Source organism: Brachyistius frenatus, unplaced genomic scaffold, assembly GCF_029030835.1.
Source record: "Brachyistius frenatus isolate BFR_SWC_R1_liver_20210118 unplaced genomic scaffold, ASM2903083v1 Contig_99, whole genome shotgun sequence".
In the NCBI taxonomy this organism is placed as follows: Eukaryota; Metazoa; Chordata; class Actinopteri; family Embiotocidae; genus Brachyistius; species Brachyistius frenatus.
Genome location: NW_027210698.1, coordinates 1 through 22,149, shown reverse-complemented (window position 1 = coordinate 22,149; position 22,149 = coordinate 1). Strand labels below are relative to the sequence as shown.

At 41.5% G+C, this 22,149-nt stretch overlaps 3 protein-coding genes across 3 annotated transcripts; 2 read left to right on the top strand and 1 right to left on the bottom strand.

Annotated features, from left to right (window-relative positions):
• Positions 1–1,957: 1,957 nt before the first annotated feature.
• Positions 1,958–8,489, bottom strand: toe1 (target of EGR1, exonuclease). The gene is made up of 8 exons (XM_069711358.1): positions 7,818–8,489; positions 7,688–7,728; positions 7,413–7,509; positions 6,690–6,848; positions 5,757–5,870; positions 5,336–5,484; positions 4,493–4,655; positions 1,958–3,691 (listed from the first exon to the last, which is right to left on the bottom strand). Exons 1-8 carry the CDS (start codon positions 7,929–7,931, stop codon positions 2,894–2,896), a joined length of 1,635 nt encoding a protein of 544 aa, XP_069567459.1. The 5' UTR covers positions 7,932–8,489; the 3' UTR covers positions 1,958–2,893.
• Positions 8,490–8,690: 201 nt separating this feature from the next.
• LOC138628356 (THAP domain-containing protein 1 B) lies at positions 8,691–11,832 on the top strand. Its single transcript, XM_069711359.1, has 4 exons — positions 8,691–8,893; positions 9,060–9,219; positions 9,801–9,976; positions 10,098–11,832. Exons 1-4 carry the CDS (start codon positions 8,744–8,746, stop codon positions 10,479–10,481), a joined length of 870 nt encoding a protein of 289 aa, XP_069567460.1. The 5' UTR covers positions 8,691–8,743; the 3' UTR covers positions 10,482–11,832.
• A 2,743-nt stretch (positions 11,833–14,575) lies between these two features.
• Positions 14,576–19,018, top strand: selenop2 (selenoprotein P2). Its single transcript, XM_069711372.1, has 4 exons — positions 14,576–14,826; positions 16,417–16,629; positions 16,930–17,038; positions 17,763–19,018. The coding sequence occupies exons 1-4, from the start codon at positions 14,600–14,602 to the stop codon at positions 18,144–18,146; spliced, it is 933 nt and encodes a 310-aa protein (XP_069567473.1). The 5' UTR covers positions 14,576–14,599; the 3' UTR covers positions 18,147–19,018.
• The last annotated feature ends 3,131 nt before the right edge of the window (positions 19,019–22,149 follow it).

Sequence of the window (22,149 nt, the reverse complement as noted above, 5' to 3'; positions counted from 1 at the left end):
ACAAGGACCTTCAAAAAAAATGTTTAGCTCTCCAGAGACTGTGATGCATTTCATGGAGTTGGGAGATCAAAAAAATGAACTGCAAGATCAATTTTTTGAATCAAAGATCTCCTACTGAAGAGCAAGTCAAAGGAAAAATCTGTAGAGGGTGCAAGAGTAAGGGGGGAAAAATTCAAAATGTCTGTGATGATTGTTGTTGACACGCTGATCTCAGGCGTTTGTAAAAATGTGGGTTCCTTTCCAAAAATATCAACGCGATCAATTCGTGGCACTTCGACAAACTCAGGGCTGAAGTCAATGATGAAATATTTGAAATCCCCCCCCCCCTCTAGAGTTTAGTGACCTCAACAACGCCGTTTACTGGGACCTTCTGAAAAAGTTCCACAAACATGGATTTTTACTGTATTTCATGATGTCTGACATTTCAGAGGTTTCCGATGAGATTGTTTCTTCTATCAAAGGACAGCTCATGCAGATCAGACCTGGAGCCATCAGGACCTTCTTCTCAGCTCTCACAAAGCTCTTCAGACGTGTAAATCAGGTCAGGTTTATTTAGGTTAATTGTGCTGCTATCTACTTTAGTGGCGCGGGTTTTTTTTAATGTTAACTGTGCTGCAGTCTACTAAGCAATTAAATAAAAATAAACAAAACATAACATATACTGTACATTTCTGCTTTTCTCATTTGCGCCCAGAATAATTGTAAATCTTTAACTCTGATGATTAATTTCCTTTCGGGTCAAACTCTTTTGGGCAGAAAATGCAAAGACAAAACTGTAGTTTTGCACCATTGATTTCCCATGTTAATAATAACAATTATAATAATAATTTTAAAAAAAACATGTGCATTGGCAGTAAATATCCTTGTATGACTCAGCTGAATCACCAAAGTCCATTTTTACAACATCAATAAACCCTCTAGAGCTGTTAACCTCTGCAGTAGCTTTAATGGAGCATTTTTACGGTCTTTGTCCTTTAGAAGTTGGATCCAACATGTTTCCTTTATGCTAAATATATTTAGAGTTTGTCATCCGTAGCAACACGTCTTAACAGTTTCTAACAGCAAGTATTGCAGGGTTCAACGTAACATTATTTCCCTCACTGGCCCGCTTGGCCAGTAGGTCCAAGTTTCACTGGCCCGTTGTATATTTTGACCGGTCCGGCAGCCAAAAAGTGAAAATAGCACTTTTCCTGTAATTTTGATGGTTTATTGTACACGATAGCCTACATAATCAAGTGTGTTCCTTTTGGATTTGGTTGTGTATGATTTAAGAACAGAACTTATGATCAGTGCATTTCAGTGCATACAGATGACCTCATTCATAATAAACTCGTGTCAAGAACTGAGAAAACGCTGAAAGTAATTAGAAATCACCAGAAACAGAAAAAGACCGCACATCAACGTTTCGGGGAACAGAAAGACACGGCAGAGAGCCATATCCGGTGAGTAGAGGTGGTGGGGAGCAATAACTGTGTTCTTGAGGGCAAACAAAACGGAGAACCAAAACGCCGTCGTGCCACGTTTGAGGTCGTTTGTTTTCCTTCAGAACATCACGGGAGAACTCGGTGTTGAATTTATCGGTGTTGTGAAACACATTTCAGGAGCACAAACATGAATTGTTCTCTGAGAGAAAGAGGAGCTGTTTTTGTGAACTTATATTGTTTCCTGTATCTGATTAAGATCGTAGGAAACACGTGGGAATCATCTTTAAGAAGGGAAATGTTGGATATCGCCTACTTTAAGTACATTTACGTTTTATTTAAGGAAGGTTTTGAATATAAGACTTTACTTGTAGTGAAGTATTTTCACTTTGTGGTATTAGTACTTTTAATGAAGTAAAGGTCCTGAATAGTCAGAAATAAATGTGTGACTGAAGACTTGTAGTTAATGAAAAATTAAAAGATGAAAATATGTGAACGTTCAGACAAACCCAAATGAGGAAATGAAGACAAAATAATCATTGTTAAAGAACCTTTGTTTACTTGTTACCAAAAACAGGACATTAAACAGATATATGGTTTATGGTGTGAAGGGACACCAAACGTCCCCTCTCTTCCAGTGTAAGAACAGCTAACTAAATTAAAAGGGGTACATTGCAACTAATTGTTGATTTTACAAATGGATGCCTGAATTAATTCTGTTGTCAGTTTTTAAAGTTACATTAATAAAATCAAAACTCCTCAGAAGACTGAAAGAAAAACAACATGGCAGCACAACAATCAAAATGGATGTAAATCATGTGACCGCAGACTACAGGTATGTTTTAATTATCAATTAGTCTGCAGACATTTTTCTTAAGAAATCAATATGAACCGTTTGGTCGATAAAACATTAGAAAACTGATCAAAGAAATAACCATTACATTATTGTTAGGCAGGAAGTGATGTCATCAGCTCTCCAAGCAACAGTCTAACCTCAAAATATTATTTTTACTAAAATAATTTGTCACATCAAAGAACATGGGACCATCAAATGTTGGAGATGAACTAACTCTGTTAGCATGTAGCCACACACTCTGGTGCTAAATGCTAACTTCAGCATGCTAACACTCACAATGACCATCTTTACGAACTAAACTCAAGGCTGATGGGAATAAGTTTTACAGGTATTTGGTAAGAAACCAAAGAAGCAAAGAAATGGTCCTGATGAGAAATGAACAGCTCCACCTAATTTAAAGAAAAACAACCAATATTTGCCATATTTGACAAAAAACATATAATCGTCAATCCCACGGGACACCACATGGGAAGTCAGCTGATGACCAACAATCAGGAGGATTTATCTGTTGGGTACCGTGAATGTACAAATATCACAGCAATCCATCTTCAGGTTGTTGGGTCTGGAACAAACGGCCATCCATCGAGTGATGCTGGTTAAAACCTCACCTCTGCCTCTAACCACTCAGCTTCCCTCCTCCCCACACCACCTCCATCTTCTGCATGTGAGCCTTGGACGACTTGGAGAAGGTGCTTTTGAACACGTTGAGAGGAGCTGCCTTTCCGCTCAGATAGATCTTATTGAGACAGGAAGGAAGGCACGCCGGCTCCGCCTCCTTATACCCCGCCTCATTATGCCCCGCCTCCTTATGCTCCTCCTTCTCTACCGCTTCTCCACCTGCTTCCTTCTTGATGAGGGTGCATGAGCAGGCGAAGATGTATGCTGTCATGAAGGCATCGAACCCGGCCCGATGTGTTCCAGAGTCGGCCTTCTTCTTCTGATCCGCCTCAGCTGATTGGTCCGTGGACGTTTCTCTCCCGGCTCCTCCTGCTCTGGTTTCTACATCATTGTCTGCGTTGGTCTTTCTGTTTGTGTCGTCATCCGTTGACGCTGTTGTTGCTGTTCTGGAGTCTGTGTTGTCGTTTAACGCTCCGTTCCGCTCGCTGTCACTTTTCACGCTCTCTCCTTCCTTCTGTTGGACGTTTCCATCGCTGTCAGGACACGACTCGGCCGTTCCTTTGTGTTGATCTCCTGCCGTTTCTACTGGATCCACTTCCATGCGAGGTATTTTGTTTTCGGGGGCTCTGTCAAAAATGGAGGATCCTTCTGTTAAATCTCCTCCACCTTTCTTCTTCTCTCTATGTCGCTTCCTCTTCTTCCTCTTGTCCTCTTTGCCTTTCTCATCCTGGAGGATGATGAGGTCCGTGTCATGGGATAAAGGGCACTGGGTGCCATTTGGACACCAACCGAACGCCTGTCAAACGTAAACAGGAAGATGGGACCGTTATGGAAAACATTTACACACAATTACATAATATCTGGCCGGCTCCTCTGATCTCATGGATACAGAAAAAGTCACACAGGGCTCCTATTCTGAGTCAGAAATCCAACTCACCAACTTTCACTGACTAAAAATGTGTATTTCCGTCATCTATAATGAACAAAAAAAAAACAGTCCATCGTTGTTCTCATCAGACAAAATCCAGCAACATAATTTTATTCCCAGATGTTTGTGAATTTTAATTATTGTTCATTTTCACATCTTTTTCTTTAACTTCTTAAATAATAAACTTTCCTTCCTCGGGCTGCTCCACCTAAAGATTCTCGTCCACAGGGCTGCAGCAGAGCAGTGATGGGTGCAGCATGTTGGCCTCGGCGCAAAGGTCTACGCTCCCGTATTTTAATTTCTCAATAGCAGTTTTACTAACTTTACATCGTCTACTCAACCAATCATTGGAGTCATGGTTTTGTAGCCAACACTTAGGAAATTTGCATTTACCTGCCATGTTAGCCTCCATCAGTAGCTCAAGGAAAAAGCACATCTTGACTGGCAACTAAAATCAAAACCAAATCCCTCGACTTTCCATGTCTGAACTAGACTTTCTATTATTTCCCTGATGAAGATTACATGACCAGTGGGAACCCACGGACACGAGAGAGAAGGTGAACTGAACCTTTCCTCAGTCGAGGCCCTGAAACTTCAGGATGCGGTAGTAAAACGTAAAGATTCGTCTCGGTAATGAAGTACAAAAAGTATCAGAGGCTTTAAACTTACAGAGAAGCGCTGGCAGACGTCAGTCTGTCCCTCAGAAAAGACCACAGCTGGACACGCTCTGTAGTCCACATAGGTGGACATGTGACCGGCGTACTGACAGAACTCTACGTGAACATGAGGTCCAGCAGCTCCAGAGGTCAAACGGCGACTGTTGTCCAGCTTGCTGGAAGGAGGACATGATGTGGGGAACAGACGGAGAGGGACATTAAGACGGATTAAAACAATGTCACAGCTTCTCTTTTTTAGGAAATCATACAAACACAGTAATACACTCGCAGGTATCCTGACAGAATATTGTACAGAGCCTTCCTGCTCTGCTCTCCACTGCAGCCATCCATTCAAACCACTTTATTTTTTAAAACAAAAAGAATCCATCCAGAAACATAAACACAATCATAGAATAAAACAAATCTGATCATGTAAAAGGAAAGTTCAAATAAACAAGGCCAATCTGTAGCTAAGCAACAATATCATGAAAAAATATGATTTCAAGGCACATTAAACCAAAATGTGTGAATGCATTAATCAGTGTGCTCACAATTAAACAGAGCATCTGTTTTATTTTGGCTAACAGACTCTGGAATAAAAGACTTTTCTCCGCTCTCTTACCAATGCTGCATTAGATTATAGAGGACACGTGTATTTATCTAAACCTTTTTGATGACTCGTTAAGTTGAGTATTTCTGTTTAGTATGTCCTGTGTATTAAATAACAACGTTAGATCTGAGGGAAGCAACCACCTTCACGTCAGCTCCCGTCCTCGTGATAACTGGATGCCAAATATTAAATAAATGATAAAGTTATAATGAAACACAAGAGGTGGTACGATAAACTAATACACACCACTTCTTGTAGGCGTACTCCAGATAGGAAGCGGTGAGGCGGAGCTCGAACTCGGTGACGTATTTGGTGTCATAGATGCCGGCAGGAAACATCTCAGACAGGTCAGCTGTGAAGGTGGCCAAGCGCTCGGGAAGGTGAGCATAAAAACTCTGTCGTAAAACAAAGAAAATCAATTACACAGGCTTGTGTTTTTGCTTCAGCTGATGATAAACACTTGATAAAGAATCCAAAATGAATTTCCAAGATATTAAACTGTCATTAACTTGCTAAATAACAACTGTGGAAATCACCAAAGCAGAACTTTTTAGTCACTATTTATCATTTAAGTAATGTGTAAAAAAAAACTATTTGGTGAGAAAATATGAGAAACATATTTGACATCTGAGAAATAAAACTGAAATGAAAAGATGATGCTCTGCACCTGGTAAAGGAAAGCCATGTCGATGAGGCCGTTGTGCAGCACCAGAGGTTTCCTGGCACGCAGCAGTTCGGTGAACAACGCCCTGATGTGGACACCACGGTCATCTGATCCTCCCTTTCAACGAAGAGAGAGAGAGAGGACGATTAAGAATCAAATAACATCGGAGGAAGGAACATTTCTCTGAGCTGCAGTCATAGGAAGAATCAAAAAACACAGGACGTGATGTTTGACTGTCCCTTGAGCACCTCCAGGAGATGAACCTTGTTTTTATATGAGAGTGGTTGACGATGGACGAGTGGGGGCTCTCGGGCTCGTGTGGGGTGTCGAGGTAAATGGTCTGTACTTGTATAGTTTTACCACCTTTCGGTCTCAAAACACTTTAACATGGTTTTCCCATTCACCCACTAATGAGACAGCTCACCATGCAGGGTGCTGCCATCAGGAGCACATTCACACACTGATGGTTCACCGTCGGGAGCAACTTAGGGTTCAGTGTCTTGCTCAAGGACACTTAGGCATGTGGACAGGAGGAGCTGGGGATCGAACCACCGACCTTCTGATTAGTGTTCAACCCACTCTACCGTCTGAGCCACAGCCTCCCTGAAGTAAGAACAACATGTGGAAATCACTGCCTGGTTCAACAGAATTCAAAAAGCAAACTCGCCTCCAGATAAAGGAGGAAAATTAGCTTTTTCCAATCGTTGATTCAACAAAAATATGAATCGATGTAACAATCGTTTATGGTCCCCTTCAGCAGAAACAACTTCTTGCAGCTGTTTTGCATAAATCAGCTTTCATGCAACTTCAGTTGCAAGATGTTTGAGAGTTGTCTTACAGGTTGTAGTCGAGAACAGAAGAGCATATCAGAGCAACAGTCAGGTAGTGATCACAGTTTGCTCCGAACAACACGGAGCACCAAGCAGGCTTCATCACCTTGTTATTGCCTTTGCAGTAAGGGATTCCTTGGCCGTACTGCTTGTTAAAGTCGAATCCGTGCTGCACCAGGAACTGGACTGACTGGGGCTCGATGATGTACTCCTCCGAGCACAGCAGGGTGAGGTTATACACCTGGACCAGGTATGTGTCTGCAGCCTGTGTGGGAGGGGGAGGAGGTGAAAGGAGGAGGAGGCACGGGATCAACTTTACCTACGGGATCAACTTTACCTAAGTAACATGCCTGCTGTTTAACCCTCTGAACCCCACAACCTGCCATCAATTTGAAAGGCATGTTTATTTGAACAAAACTCGGGCAAACATTACACCATTTACCGAAGCCACAAACTTCATAAATAGACATTATTGTTGGCTTTTCCCGACGGCGCTAATCATAATCTTAAACTAATCATGTCCACTGAGCACTTAACACAGGAAAAATAAGCAAATCTGAGCTTAAAAAAAAAGTAACATCTTGTTCCCATAGAGGTGCAGCGACACATGAACCATAGTGATTACAAACGTGACGGGTGTCTGCAGTGGAAAACAAATATCATCATCTAGGTACGGTATGTGGGACAAATCTAATTTGACATCCTTAGCACCACTTTATGTTTACGAATACGATACAACAATCAGTTTCATGTCCACTACGTGGCCATTTGAACACCCGTGTCCCCCACACGTTGAGCTGTTGTTGAGGCATTCCTGATCTTCTTGTACCTTGTTGTCCATTTTCTTGTAGCAGGCAAATCCCAACGAGAGGACGGAGCGGGAGCGAGCTGCATGGCATATAGCTTTATATCTGTCCTCTATCGATCTGAAACACGACAGCAAGAGTCAGACACGAAACAACACGTGTAACCAATGTGTGAAACTAACCTAAAGGAGCTTCGTTTTGATGCCTGACTTCTCCCACAGCGGGCTGGTGATGCTATTTCAGCTGAACGTGTGTGTGACAGAAGAAGGGCAGAGGAGACGATACACGTTTTACTTACTCGGCCAGCAAAGACTTCCTGTTTCCGAGACCACTGAGCTCCTAGAAGACAGGACCGTGACTGTGACACCACATCCAACATGCTCCTCTGACGTGACATAATAGTTGAACTACACAGCTGTTTCACTCACCGTGTCCAGCGCAACGAAGGACGACGTTTTGATGGCGACCACCATCGCGGGCCACAGCTCTTTAAAATTATCATTGTGGACATCAATGACGGGAACCACCATTGAACATGTCATGTTTGTCCCGGTGTCGCGGCTGAAACGTTTTCCTGCAGTAACCGACGTTTACCTGGGACGTTACAGCTCTGCAGCGGGTTTCTTTAGCAGCTGCTCTATGCGAAGGTCTCCTTGTTGCTTATTTGTTATATTATGTTTATAAATGCAGTCGTTACTTTCGCGGCTGTTGTTTTTGAACACTTAATCGACTCGACAGCAAGCAGCGCTTCAACCGTAAACATTTCAACGTGCTTCTGCGGGTCCTGTGATCATTCAAAAAAAACACTCATAGTAGTTGGACTGTTGCATGAGGGTAAATAACGAGTATTCCCCGCTAAATGCTTTCCCAAACTATTAAAAATGTATTTCAATAAAAGTTACATGAAAAAAATACCTTTCTTTCCTTTTATTTGATCTTTTTTTGCTTGACTTTATTTGGTTTTCAACAACATTTTCAATCAGGCGTTTACGATAGACACATATAAACAGAACGTCACCATACTTGACCACCGAGTGGAAGTGCGCCATTTTGGCTCAAACAAAGTCAGGAATAATTTATCCCTGATAAAGTGTAATAAATCGTTTTAATGACATCTTATGTAAAAAAAATAAAATAAAAAAATCCGCCGGGCAGCATTCTGGTTTCCACGAGTTAACATTTAATGTGAATATAACTTTTTCTTCTTTTTAAAGCGCGCGAGTACTTTGGCGAAAGTGATGATATGTCCAGCTCCACCGGAGCTCCATTGCTAACGTGAGTCCGCTGCGTGCAGCTCCGCTGTGCTCGGATCGGACCGGACCGGACCGGACCGGGTCGGGTCGGACCGGGTGCGATGGGAGGCTGCTCCGCTCCGAACTGCTCCAATTCAACCAGCATCGGCAAGCAGCTGTTTCGGTTCCCCAAAGACCCTGTACGGAAGAAGAAATGGGTGGTGAACTGTCGACGGGACTTTGAACCAACTCCTCACTCCAGACTCTGTCAAGTGAGTTCACAACACCTTCATTAGGAGACACTCAGACACGGAGGTCCAAAAGAAATAGACCGCGGGAGGTTAATGTGTGCATTTAAACTGTGTAAACCTTGTGTTTTTGTGTATCAACTAGTTGGACTGACTGTGTGTCTTCTGTGTCCCTGCATGTTGACATCAGGACCATTTTGAGCAGAGCCAGTTTGAGGAGATCGCCAGGTCTCCAGCTGGGGGGAAGAAGCTGAAGCCCAATGCCATCCCCACTCTGTTCAGTGTGGGAGACCCTCCTTTCCCTGCAGTCACCAGCCCATACATCCTGCTGCCGCTGAAACCTGAACCAGGTAGCTCAATAATTAAACGTCATTTCATCTCTTTGTCATTCAAACTGTGTCTCCATGTTAACACCTTAACGTTGTACAAAAAAAAAAATACTGGTGATACAGGATGTGATGTAACACAGAAGATTCACGGTTAATAAGCAAAACAAAATATTCAACAACAACAAAAAACAAACACCCAAATTCAATGGCAGTCCCATGAAACTGTGCTGTCTAAATACGCAGGTATTTGTTAACCTGTCAGAAGTCAAATTTGGATCAGACCTCGCGGCTGTCGCATTTATTTTTGGTGGATAAAATAGAAGAAACAAAAGAAGAAAAAAGCAGGTGTCTTTAATTCAGTAACTATAATAGTTATTAGTTATAATAATAATGGACTTAGAATGTTTTTTTTATATTACACAGTGCAATGTTCAGAATAATAAAACTATGTTTAATTGTTTTCAATGATTCTATTTGATCACGAACAGACGTACTAATAATCAAACGTATTACAGCAGCTTAAATCCTAAAAAAGTGCATTTCAAGCACGTCAGATCCCACCAATACTTCACCACCAGTTAGCGGTTTCTTTGTGCATGTAGTGGAGAAGGAGCTGAATTTCGGGGACCACGGCTACGCCAGACGCACACCTCTGCCCGGCCTGGAGGACGGAGATGCCGACAGGACAGCTGAAGACCAGCAGCCCTGCTCGCAGTGTCAACTCCTTAAGAAACAGCTGGAGCAGGAGATGCAGCACACTGCGAGGCTGCAGAAGGAGGTAGGACAGCTGCTGGTGTCTTTCTCTACAAATCACTATCTGATTTGTTGTCCTTTTTGTCCCCCAGTTATTGGATTATTGGCTATAATAATTAAACTGTCTTCTCCTCTGTCTCTAACAGGCAGAAGAGATGAAGAAGCGTTTGTATCGGCTCGACCGGATCGAGAAGGGTCTCCAAAACTTCCTGTACGAGGACCAGATCCGGGCCTTGTCCCTCACCAAGCGCTCCCGTCGCGCTGTCTGGTCTCCAGAGACAATCCTGAAGGCCCGGAAAATCCGCTGTGCGGTCGGCACCAAGGGTTACGAGTACCTGAGAGAGATCGGTTACCCGTTACCCTCCTACAGGACTCTGTGTAACCGCTTGGAGACGAAGATCATGGTGACGACTGACATGAGCTGTGAGGAGCTGGCGGAGCTGGGCCTGGGGCTCATGGCCACATGTGACAGTCCCACAGAAGGTGTTGGAGACAATGATGAGGAGGAACTGATAGGAGTTTTATCCTGATCTGAGCAGCTTGCATGAATTGCTGACTTTAACCGAGGGAAGACTGAAGAGAGATTTTGCTGTTAAATGCCTGCAGTAACTGAAGTTGGGCACGTTGTGCTTTTTAATCTTCAAAAAACTTGAGCGTCAGTATAAATGTATGCTCGTCTTGACAGAGATTGTGAGAGTTTATTTGATCCGAAATATTCTTACAATCCTCACTTTTAGACAGCTTTGCTCTGCGGATGTGTGACGCTCGGGCTTGCAGTCAGCTGAGATTTATGCTGATGGTGTTTCTTACCATGAACATGCTGATGAGCTTCATTTGTACCATGTAGCCGAAGGCTTACGGCATTAAGCAATGGAGACTATGGCCCTGCTCACACCTGGTATTAACATGTGTCCTGGGTCATCCAATCACTACTGGACAGGTGTGAACACACTGGAGGACACATTGAGATCCGATTGGATCAGACCACATTCTTTTAGCAGTGTCCTGGGCCACATTAAAAGACCACCCACTCAACTGACATCCTCTGTGTGAGCAAGTAATATCCAATAGAAAATAATATCCTGCGTGATTCTGCACATTGGAGGCGAACTGAAAAGAAAGTACGAGAGCTTTACCTGCAAACTTAACTGTTTGAAGCAGCTGTTAAGTGAATAAAAACACTGGCTGTCGACCTGATGCTTGTTTCACCAAAGCCTTCTTCTGGGTTCAGTTTTGTGTTTTCTTTTATTTGACCTCACCTGTAATTTTTGACACACATCAGACTGTGGCAGAGCACCCAGCCCCATCCATCATTCACTTATCCACCAGAGTCCAGCCCTCTCAAACCTGCAGGAATAACTCCATCATGTGATGTTGAACTGATGTGATCGGGTTGAGCGTGACGTTTCAGGTTGGGAATTCAAATCTTTGGTATTCAGATCTTTGCAAAAGTGAAATTCATCATAAATGTCTGATACACGAAGTATTAAAATGAGACTCCAGTGAGCAAAGATGTCTCGTTTGGTGAACTACCTGTTGCTTCAACTCTGCCTTTCTGTACGTGTTTATTTACAGGATGTAGGTGTTTATTTGCATATACGGTCCAGAAGTGAGATCTGATCACGATGTACTCAGTACGTATTCTAATGGAAGGTATGAACAGACATGCTTTGAGCTGTCCAGGTCTGATCTGATCGAAGTTGCACGTTGACGTCTGACTGAGACGGTTTTGATTGTGTGGACAAATAATTTGCACAAAGCAATTTGCTGCTTGTGTTTAAAGTAAAATGTCTCACAGCTGATTTAGCAAACATCCCACTGACTCTGTTTACATGCGCACTAAAAATGAAGTATGCAGGAAGGAGAACAGATGAGTGCACGCCTTGGGTAAAGTAGATTATGATATCATGAGGATTTCTGTGTCATGTAAACATTTTACAGCATGAACTGCTCCCTGTGAATTGTACAAGTTTTATTTTTAAAATCCTCAAAAACATCTGTCATGATGGGATGGTGTGCGTAAAGCACAACTGGGATAAAGATCACCGTCTGGTATAATGTTTGCATTTAAACATAATCTGGATTTGGGCTCAAATCATATTGTTTGAAGACACCTCTCCTGTTATAAATACTTAAAATAATATCCACAAAGTTGGATCTTTGTTGCCCATTTTGGTCAAATTTGCACAAGTGAAACTTTTTTCTGTTTTTCAAGAAGCTTCCAAAAACTTGTATGGATGAAGAAATCAAATGAAACCCAAGTGTTGCTCAGGCCATCCGACTAAGTCACGTGACAGTCAGTATCCAAAACACTGGAACATCAGACAGTTTATACACCAGCAGATAAAACAGCCTTGTTGCCATTATTACACTGGTTACCTTGGGATTGAAACGAAAGCATACCTCCACTGGTGATAAAAGCCTGAACACAACTCTCCTCAAATATCACTCCAGTAACTAAATACTATCAGGCAATGTTGCAATGTTACAAACAATCACATTTTACTTTGGCTCAGGTTGGACTTTGAGCAAATCACTCGCGTGAAAGATTAGATATTTGTTTTGCAGCTGCCTTGATACCCAAGTTGAACCGAAACGTAAAGGCACCGTTACGATCAGCGTTGAAAGATGAATAAACGCGACAAATGTTGTCTGCAGTTTTGTGAAGATGAACCCGTCCATGTAAATATACTGTTGTTTTACAGGACACAGAACCTTCCACTCTCCCGCCTTTGACTGATAATCCAGCACGTTTGTCACTTTGACCTTCTCGTGCTGAACGACATCGATTTTCTGGCCTCTTTCAGAAATGGAGCCGTGGGTTTGTTCGTCATGGTGTCGTTCACCTCCTCTCAGTTTAAAGCCTGGCTCACGTAGTAAAGTACATATTAAATATGAAAACTCTGCCTGCACAGTGGTGTGACCTAAATGCTCACATCAGCATGCTAACACAAAGTTCAGCATGACAACCAGTTTGTTGTAGTGTCGTAACATTGAACAGTGAACACAAAGAACTGCTGAGGTGGACGGTAATGTCATTGGTTTACCAGATGTTGATTATAAACCAAACACTTGGATCTTTAAAATTTGGACCTGATGGTGAAAAGTCAGCGGAGCACCGAAGCTTTGTTCTATCCCGAAGGCAACATGTGCGTCTGCTTTAAATCTCATGTTGATCCTTCCAAGAGTCGTTTAGACATCTTATTCCAAATCATGAACTTCATGGTGGTGCGAGAGGACTCGTCAAATGAACAAAGAAATGATAAGGATTCATCCTCTGGGCACCCCAAACATTAAAATCAAATGTCACGGCTATCCATTCGGTGGATAGGATAAAACCTTCTATCAATACCAAAAAATGTCGGCACTAGAAGAGAAGTCAGATGACCAATAAAATCAAGAGGGATTATCCTCTGGGGAGCACGGATGCCTGTGAAAACCTTGATTTAAATGTCGAGGTATTTTACTTAAGGAGGAGAGGTTTAAAAAAAATGTAAATCAAAAATAGATAAGGTGATCACTAAAGTAACAAAAAAGAGTTTATGGAGCATTATCTAGGTCACCTTTGTTGTCCTATTTTCCCGGGTGATTTAAACACTTTCAAATTAAAGTCCTCTGATAAGAGTCTCTCTCTCTCTCTCTCTCTCTCTCTCTGTGTTTGATTTGGGGGAAGTGCTCAGTCAACCTCAGAGGCTTTAAAAACAACAGGAGTTGTCTGTCTGTTTGTGAGGGACACAGGACACAGGACACGGAGCACAGAGGTAAGAGTTCCTTCTTGGGCTCAAATGTATTTTTCTATTTTAATCAGTCTTTTATTTTGAAGATAAACATGTTAACCAACTGTAGTTTGGCTTGTTTGGCTCACTAAATAATTCAACTTTTACATCGGCTTGTTGTTTTTTTGTATAACTCTAAAATTAGACTTTGATTTAAAATAGTTAAAATTTTATAAAGAGTCTTTTAAACATTTAGTCTAATTTTGAACTCAGTAGGTGTCTCCTGCTAATAGGGGACACAAATTTCCACTCTAATGCAGTTAAAACTGAAGCTATGAGGTTGTCTTTCAGACACTGGCGTCCTGATTTAGTTCAAATTTGTAATTATTAATGAAACATTTTTAATCTTCCATCGACTACCAAACAAGCTGCAATTATCTGAGAGAATTCAGACCATGTTAGTTCGACAGTGCAGTCTGTGGGTGTAAACATCTCTGTCCCAGCCTCTCTGTCTCTCTGGTGTTTCTGCCAGGCTGTCTGTCCATTTAGTCCTGACATTCTTCATCCTATTGGCTGTTTACCCCATAATAAACTCTTTTTTGCAGATTATCTTCCCATGTGATGAGAGAGACAAGGAGGGTTTACTCCTTTAATTATTTTGGGATCAGACTGACTAGTCATTTCAGGGTGCGGGAAGACTGCCAATGATTGAATCCCAGACTGATCAGAGTGCATGTGCTGCCGTTCACTGTTGTCCACAGGATGCATTTGCAAATAAAAGAACAATAATCAGGCTGAAGCACATTCTTTATCCTATTTTGTGCCACAATAAGAATGTAAGATGCAGAAGTGCCCTTTGGTTAAAATAACATGGATTATTATTGCACGTATCTTTCTTGTCCAGAATCAGTCCAAGCAGCCAGGGAGGGACAATGCGCTCTCTCTCGACGCTGTGGCTGTACACGGCTGTGCCAGGTCTGCTGTGGGCCTCACACACCACTCTGTTAGTGGAGGGGGACAATGATGCCTCCAGGATATGCAAATCTTCCCCCCACTGGGAAATCAAGGGACACAAACCCATGCAGAAACTACTGGGAAGTGTGGTCGTGGTGGCGCTGCTGAAGGCCAGCTGACAGTTCTGTCTCACTCAGGCATCCAAGTAAGAGAACGCAGTTGTTAAAAATACACACATGAATGACACACTCAGTGTTAAATGCTTATACCATATACTGTACTACTTTTGGTAACACAACTCTGGACATGTGGATCTTTAGGGGGGGGAAAAAGGGATTAAAGAAAAAGTGCAAGAAAATGTCAGGGATTGTTCTCTTTGGAAGACGTTTCAGTCTTTATCCTTTCAGACATAATAACCATCAATACACTTTTTTCATTATGTATTAAGTGATCGCAGTCACAAAACATTAACCTTGTGGTATATATATATATATATATATTATAAACTAGCGACAGATCAGACAGCCTTTTAGCCTTGGATAAAAGCACAAAAATTCACCATGGAAAAAGTCCATGTAGAACACTCATGCAGCATTATTGCTCAAATTTCCTTTGTTATGCCTCCAAACCAAGCTGGAACCGACAGTGATGTCACCCATTGGTTTGTGAACGACCGTTATGAAGCCTCGAGTTCAGATAATGGAAAGCTTGCTACAGTTCATTGCCGTTTGGAGCTGTTAGTGACCATATTTGGACCAGCTGGGGGGGAACGAGCGGAGAATCTGACTCGGTCTGATTGGAAACCCTGCGATACCAATACAATTGAACCTCACAGCCCCACAGGTCTGTTAATCAAAGACACGCCCCCAAAAACACAGATTTTAGCTGGCAACGCTGACATAACTCGTGGGAAAAAAAATTGATCGACAGAATTTTAGGAGACCAGTTGAATGTTGGTAATTGGAGCCGGAGAATTTTTGGAGCCAAACTCTAGTGGCACTCACATCGGCCTCATAACTACGTCCACTTTCATATACAGTCAATGATCCAAACATTGTTCAGCTGCAGATTTAGCACAGAAATATGTGTTGCACAGTACATCTCCGTTGTAGTTTGTCCTGTAATGCTGCTTTTCTATTAGCTTTACTGAGTTAGGACTGTTGCATTAATGTGCAAAACATTCAGTTACCTTCTGTCACTTTTCTTTCTTTAATAAGAAAAAGTAACCGCACAGATGAAATTCATTTTTGTTCAAATGGAAAAATAATTGTTTAGGTGGATTAAAGGAGCAGTGTGTAGGATATAGTAGCATCTCATGGTGAGGTTGCAGAATGCTTCACTCTCCCCTTCCAAGTGTGTAACAGAACTTATGGAGGCTGCCAAAGGCCCCCTTGTCTTTGGTTTGTCCCTTCTGGGCTTCGGTAAAAACATGGTGGTGCAGCATGGAAGGGGACAAGTAGATATTTAGGTCACATTCTAAGGTAATGAAAATTCAATTCAATTCAATTTTATTTATATAGCGCCAAATCTGATCATTTCATGGCACTTAAAACAGTAAAGTCCTTAAACCAGAACTTTATAAAATTATTCTTAGTTTCAGGTGATTTTACAATAGTGAAAATATCATTATGGAAATAAGATTTTATAGATTTTAATAAATCCTACACACTGAACCTTTAAACACTCCTTGTGCATGGTTTCAGATGAGAGTTCAAATCCTTTTCCAATTGTCTGAATTAGCAGTGGGGTCAGATTATTCCCAGAGTTCTTTTTTCTTCCATCTGTCCACCTACAGAATTGGAGGCCTGCGTGACAAGCTGAACCACAGCAACCTGACGGAGGTGTCCTTCATGATAGTGAACGAGCAGGAGGCCCTTTCCAGAGCCATGTACTGGGAGCTGAAGAAAAGAGCGCCCCCTGGAGTTCCCGTGTATCAGCAGGCTCCCTTTCAAAGTGATGTGTGGGAGGCTCTGGACGGTGACAAAGATGACTTCCTGGTTTATGATAGGTAAGGACTGATGCCAGATTGGGTTACATTGTGGAAGGGACACGGTTAGGGTCAGGATTATTAAGGTTAGGGAAAGAGTAACCAGTTGACTGACAGTCAAAACAACCAATCACAGCAATAGATTTGAGAGATTGTGTGCATATCATATCAGCACTAATCTCAGATTCCTTGTCTTGATCATTTTCAGGGTGTCTAAACAGATTTTTTTTTTTTTTTTTAAACCAAACTATGAAGGAGTCAATAAAATTGCAGTAATTCCCATCTAAATTTGGATTCTTTCTGTCTCTCCTTTTTCTCCAGGTGTGGCCTCCTCACCTTCCATATAGTGCTGCCTTACAGTTTCCTGCATTACCCATACGTAGAGGCAGCCATCAGAGCCACTTATCATAAAGATATCTGCAATTGCTCTGTGAGTAATCACATTAAACAAACACACACACACACACACACACACACACACACACACACACACACACACACACACACACACACACACACACACACACACACACACACACACACACACACACACACACACCTGTGGTAGTGAATCCTTTACAAGTGATTTTCAGTGTACTATGAAGTACCCAAGCAATCAAAAATGAATACAATATTATATCCCTTTGAATTGGAGCTAATCTTGTCAATGGTTCAAATTAAGTGAATAGTGACAGACCTATAGGGAATTATTATTGAACTTCATGTCAGCTCTACTATGTTTTTTTTGTGCCTCTTTTAGCTATTTGTTTTGGTTTTCTGGGCCTTTGATTGTGATTTAACAAGCCCTAGGAATGAATAATGGAAAAATGGTTTTGAGAAACTCCCTTTTATGTTACCCTTTATGTACCAAACAGCAGACAGACAAAGTTAGCACTTTGATTGCAAGTACAGTTTAGCATTTAGTGGTTAAAGAGACATATTTCCCTCAAGAGTTGGTGGAGACCAAAACAAAGTAAGAAAATATTGATTATAAACACGATATTGTCGCAGGTTATTGTAATAGTGCCTTGATAAAATAATAATATCTCTGTTGTATTTCAAGTTTGATCTTCTGCCCCTATCTCACCCAAAAATGTTATAAATGCAGCTTTTAAGCCAAAAATATTAAATATTGTTATATTTATCTTTTCCAGTCTAATTCTACTTTAACAAGCGGCAGACACAGCATCATAAAGAATGCAACAACGCAGTTAAACGTCAATCAAACAACTACAGTACCCACAATTCATTTGGACACTGATGCTCCAGAGGAGGGAGCCACAGCCTCGGGTGGGACGCATCACCACAGCCAGCATCATCATCATCATCATCATCCTCCTCCTAATCACCAACATCAGCACACCAGTCACTTGAATCAGACCCAACGTCAGCATGATCTAAGTCAAAATAAAACCCAAAATCATCAACACCACCATCGTCACCACCATAATCATCATCATCATCATCATCATCATCAGCAGCAGCAGCAGCAGCTGCCTGCCAACCACAGTGATCCTGGTGCTGATGACAGTGGATAGATAAGATCATCCTCAACTGTTTTAGCTTCTTTAATAGTTAGAATGTTAGAATGTGATTCGTCAGTGTGTTATTTTTGATCAAATGTTTAAACAGATTGTAGTTTAGGCAGTTAAGCAGCAGTAAACAGAGAAGTTTGGATCTGTTTTAAGCAGTAATCAGGTTATGGTTTCTCTGCTGGCATTTCCAGCCCGACTCCTCTGTGTGGATCCAGTCGCCGGTTACTCCCCGTTTTCTCCCATTAATGATGTCTGCGGTATAAAACCTGCCTGCAGGAGGCTGCAGATGGATGTGTGTGGAGAGATAGTGGACTGACGGTTACCGTCACCCACAGAGACAGTTGATGGAGTACATTGCTGCCGAGCTAATCCCAGTCAGATGGCTGTTTAAAGTAGATTCAACTCTCATCCCATTCTTTCATCATTTTGACATGTTTAAGCAATTTTGAAAAGGATTGAAGAATGAACGAGTAATTATTAGACATTACATGAATGCATTTTTGTTTTATTTCTGTTAGATTCACCTTTTTTCATTATGTGTAGAAAAAGTGTGGATTTGGTTTACTTCTGTGTAATAAGATGCATTACAGGGTACTACTTCTCAGTTTTGAATGTTTTCTGTAACTCACTTTTCTTCTCATGAATTTCTAGAATGTAGAAGGAACATCTACACTGTCTTACTTTTAAAAGCAGACACACATACAATCTGCTCTCATCTTTAAAATAATTAAAACTTCGAGTTAAAGTTTTGTTTTATTTTAACCTGCAATAATATGTCAAGATTTACTCACCTAATTACTTTCTGTTGCTGATGTACAGCGGAATAAGTGTTGAACACGTCACTATTTTTCTCAGTAAATGTATTTCCAAAGGTGCTATTGAAGTTACATTTTCACCAGATGTTGGTAACAACTTAAGTAACCCATACATACAAAGAAACCAAAACAAATAAGTTCAGAAATTACGTTATGTGTAATAATGTGAAATGACACAGGGAAAAACTATTGAGCACATGAAGAAAGGGAGGTGCAAAAAGACACGGAAAGCCAAGACAACAGCTGAAATCTATCAGTAATTAGAAAGAAATCCGGCCCCTTGTCAGTGCAAATTAATATCAGCTGGTTCAGTCCCAACTGATGGCCAGTAAAAAGGTGTCTCATTACCAGGGTGTCATCAAGAAACATCTCATGATGGGTAAAAGCAAAGAGCTCGCTCAAGACCTTCGCAACCCTATTGTTGTAAAAAAACAACAACTGATGGCGTTGGTTACAGACGCATTTCTAAACTTCTGAATGTTCCAGTGAGCACTGTTGGGGCCATAATCCAGAAGTGGAAAGAACATCATTTCACCATAAACTGGCCACGACCAGGTGCTCCTCGCAAGATTTCTGACAGAGGAGTGAAAAGAATTATCAGAAGAGTTGTCCAAGAGCCAAAGACCACTTGTGGAGAGCTTCAGAAAGACCTGGAATTAGCAGGTACAGTTGTTTCGAAGAAAACAATAAGTAATGCACTCAACCGCCACGGCCTGTATGCACGTTCACCACGCAAGACTCCATTGCTGAAGAAAAAGCATGTTGAAGCTCATTTAAAGTTTGTTGCGCAACATTTGGACAAGCCTGTGAAATACTGGGAGAATATAGTCTGGTCAGATGAGAGCAAAATTAAACTCTAGATGCCATAATCCACAATATGGAAAATATTGAAGATCAGAGTTGATAGAAGAGGCCCACAGAACTTTCAAGATTTGAAGACTGTTTGTGTGGAAGAATGAGCCAAAATCACACCTGAGCAATGCATACGACTAGTTTCTCCATACAGGAGGCGTCTTGAAGCTGTCCTTGCCAACAAAGGCTTTTGTACAAAGTATTACATAAATATCAATAAGTGTGTTAAATACTTTTTCCCTGTGTCGTTTCACATTATTATACAACTTAATTTCTGAACTTATTTGTTTTGGTTTATTTGTATTTATAGATTACTTGGTTTGTTACTGACACCTGGTGAACATTTCAAGTCAATAGCACCTTTGGAAATATATTTACTGAGAAAAATGGTGACGTGTTCAATACTTATTTTACCCACTGTATAAACACATGGCTTCACTTCAATTACTTTGTGTGTTTGTGGCTCAGATATTTTTCATCCTGAGGAAAAAGAACAGTCAGCTGACCTTCCTCCACGTCTACCATCATTCCACCATGATATTCAACTGTCGGGCCGGGGTTAAATATGTGGCTGGGGGCCAGTGTGAGTACAACCCACCAGTCTGGTCGCACAACATGCCATGGAAAAAGAACAAAGTGTACAAATATGTCTTCCAGCAGAATCCACACTGACACAAGTACACGAAGATAATATATGAGGTCTTCATCCTGCGTATTTGTCTACAGCTTTCCTGATAGGTCTGATTAACTCCCTCGTCCACGTTGTGATGTACTTGTACTACGGCCTGGCAGCTTTCGGACCAAGCATGAACAAATATCTCTGGTGGAAACGCTACCTGACCTCACTGCAGCTGGTCAGTATGAACCGCTGTGTTTTCCGTGCTATTTTTCAGGATGTTATCAAGATGTGTTTTAATGTGGATAACTGCACCTCAGATCAGATCTCCTTCATGTTTTAGGAGAATTCAGTCAGATTATTGTGGGTGCTTGTTAAACAGAGTCAATCTGTACCATGATGTCGTCGACTTCTGGGCTCGACTGAGGCATCCTTGACTAAAACATGTAACTTTTAGCAGCCTGTATGGTTGTCCAATGGGAGATCTTTTCTTCTTTTGGATATAATGTCCAAAAGCCTTCAAGTACACTGTGTTGATGAGCTTAAATCTCCTGGTTGGTTTGCCATTGTTCTGCCTGGCTGCTGGTAATAACTAGATGGATTAGCAGCATTGATGCTTCTCAGCTCTGCCACTGGACCATCCGTTTCCTTCCTATAGCGTTGATGAAGAGACAATGTGTCCTGTAGTGTTGTCTTCCCTGTCTCTATATGCTGCAGCAAATATAGGTCAGTGCTGACTGCCATTCTGTAACAATACTTGAATTGACCTTAGAGCTGACCCCCAAGCCTTCATTAATAGTTGACTTCCCAATTTAGGGAACTGAAGATGAGAGAGTTGAGTTGATCTGAGACACTGAAGATTGTATTACTGTGTGTGGGAGAGAGAGGGGGTTTCTTTTGTTGTATTTTATTATTATGTGCATTAAAAGGGGAGGAGGTTGTGGACTGGACTGAGACAGACAGTTAGATGAACTATGTTCATTATGTTCATTCACAATTAATTCCTGCCTGATGGGTCCTGGATACTGCTGTGACTCCATGAAACATATGGATATCGATCAGTCTGTAGGATCACAGTGACAGTTGTCTGTTTTAACTCAATTAACTCTCCTGTCTGTATTCAGATGTGGTGATTAAGCCATTTTCTGCCTTTAAAAATTAAAAAAGTAAACCCTTGATTTTTTAAAAATCTTGCATCAAATAGATTTCTGACAGAGGAGTGATTCACCACGCAAGACTCCATTGCTGAAGAAAAAGCATGTTGAAGCTCATTTAAAGCTTGTTGCGCAACATTTGGACAAGCCTGTGAAATACTGGGAGAATATAATCTGGTCAGATGAGAGCAAAGTTTAACTCTTTGGATGCCATAATGAACACCATGTTTGGAGGACTAATGGCACTGCACATCACCCTAAAAACACCAAACCAACAGTGAAGTTTGGAGGTGGGAACATCATGGTGTGAGCTGCTTTTCAGCATACGGTACTGGCAAACTTCACATAATTGAAGGAAGGATGTATGGAAAAATGTACCGAGACATTCTTGATCAAAATCTGCTGCCATCTACCAGGATGATGAAGATGGAACGAGGGTGGACATTTCAGCAAGACATTGATCCGAAACATCCAATTGAAAATCTATGGAAAGAACTGAAGATCAAAGTTGATAGAAGAGGCCCACAGAACCTTCAAGATTTGAAGACTGTTTGTGTGGAAGAATGAGA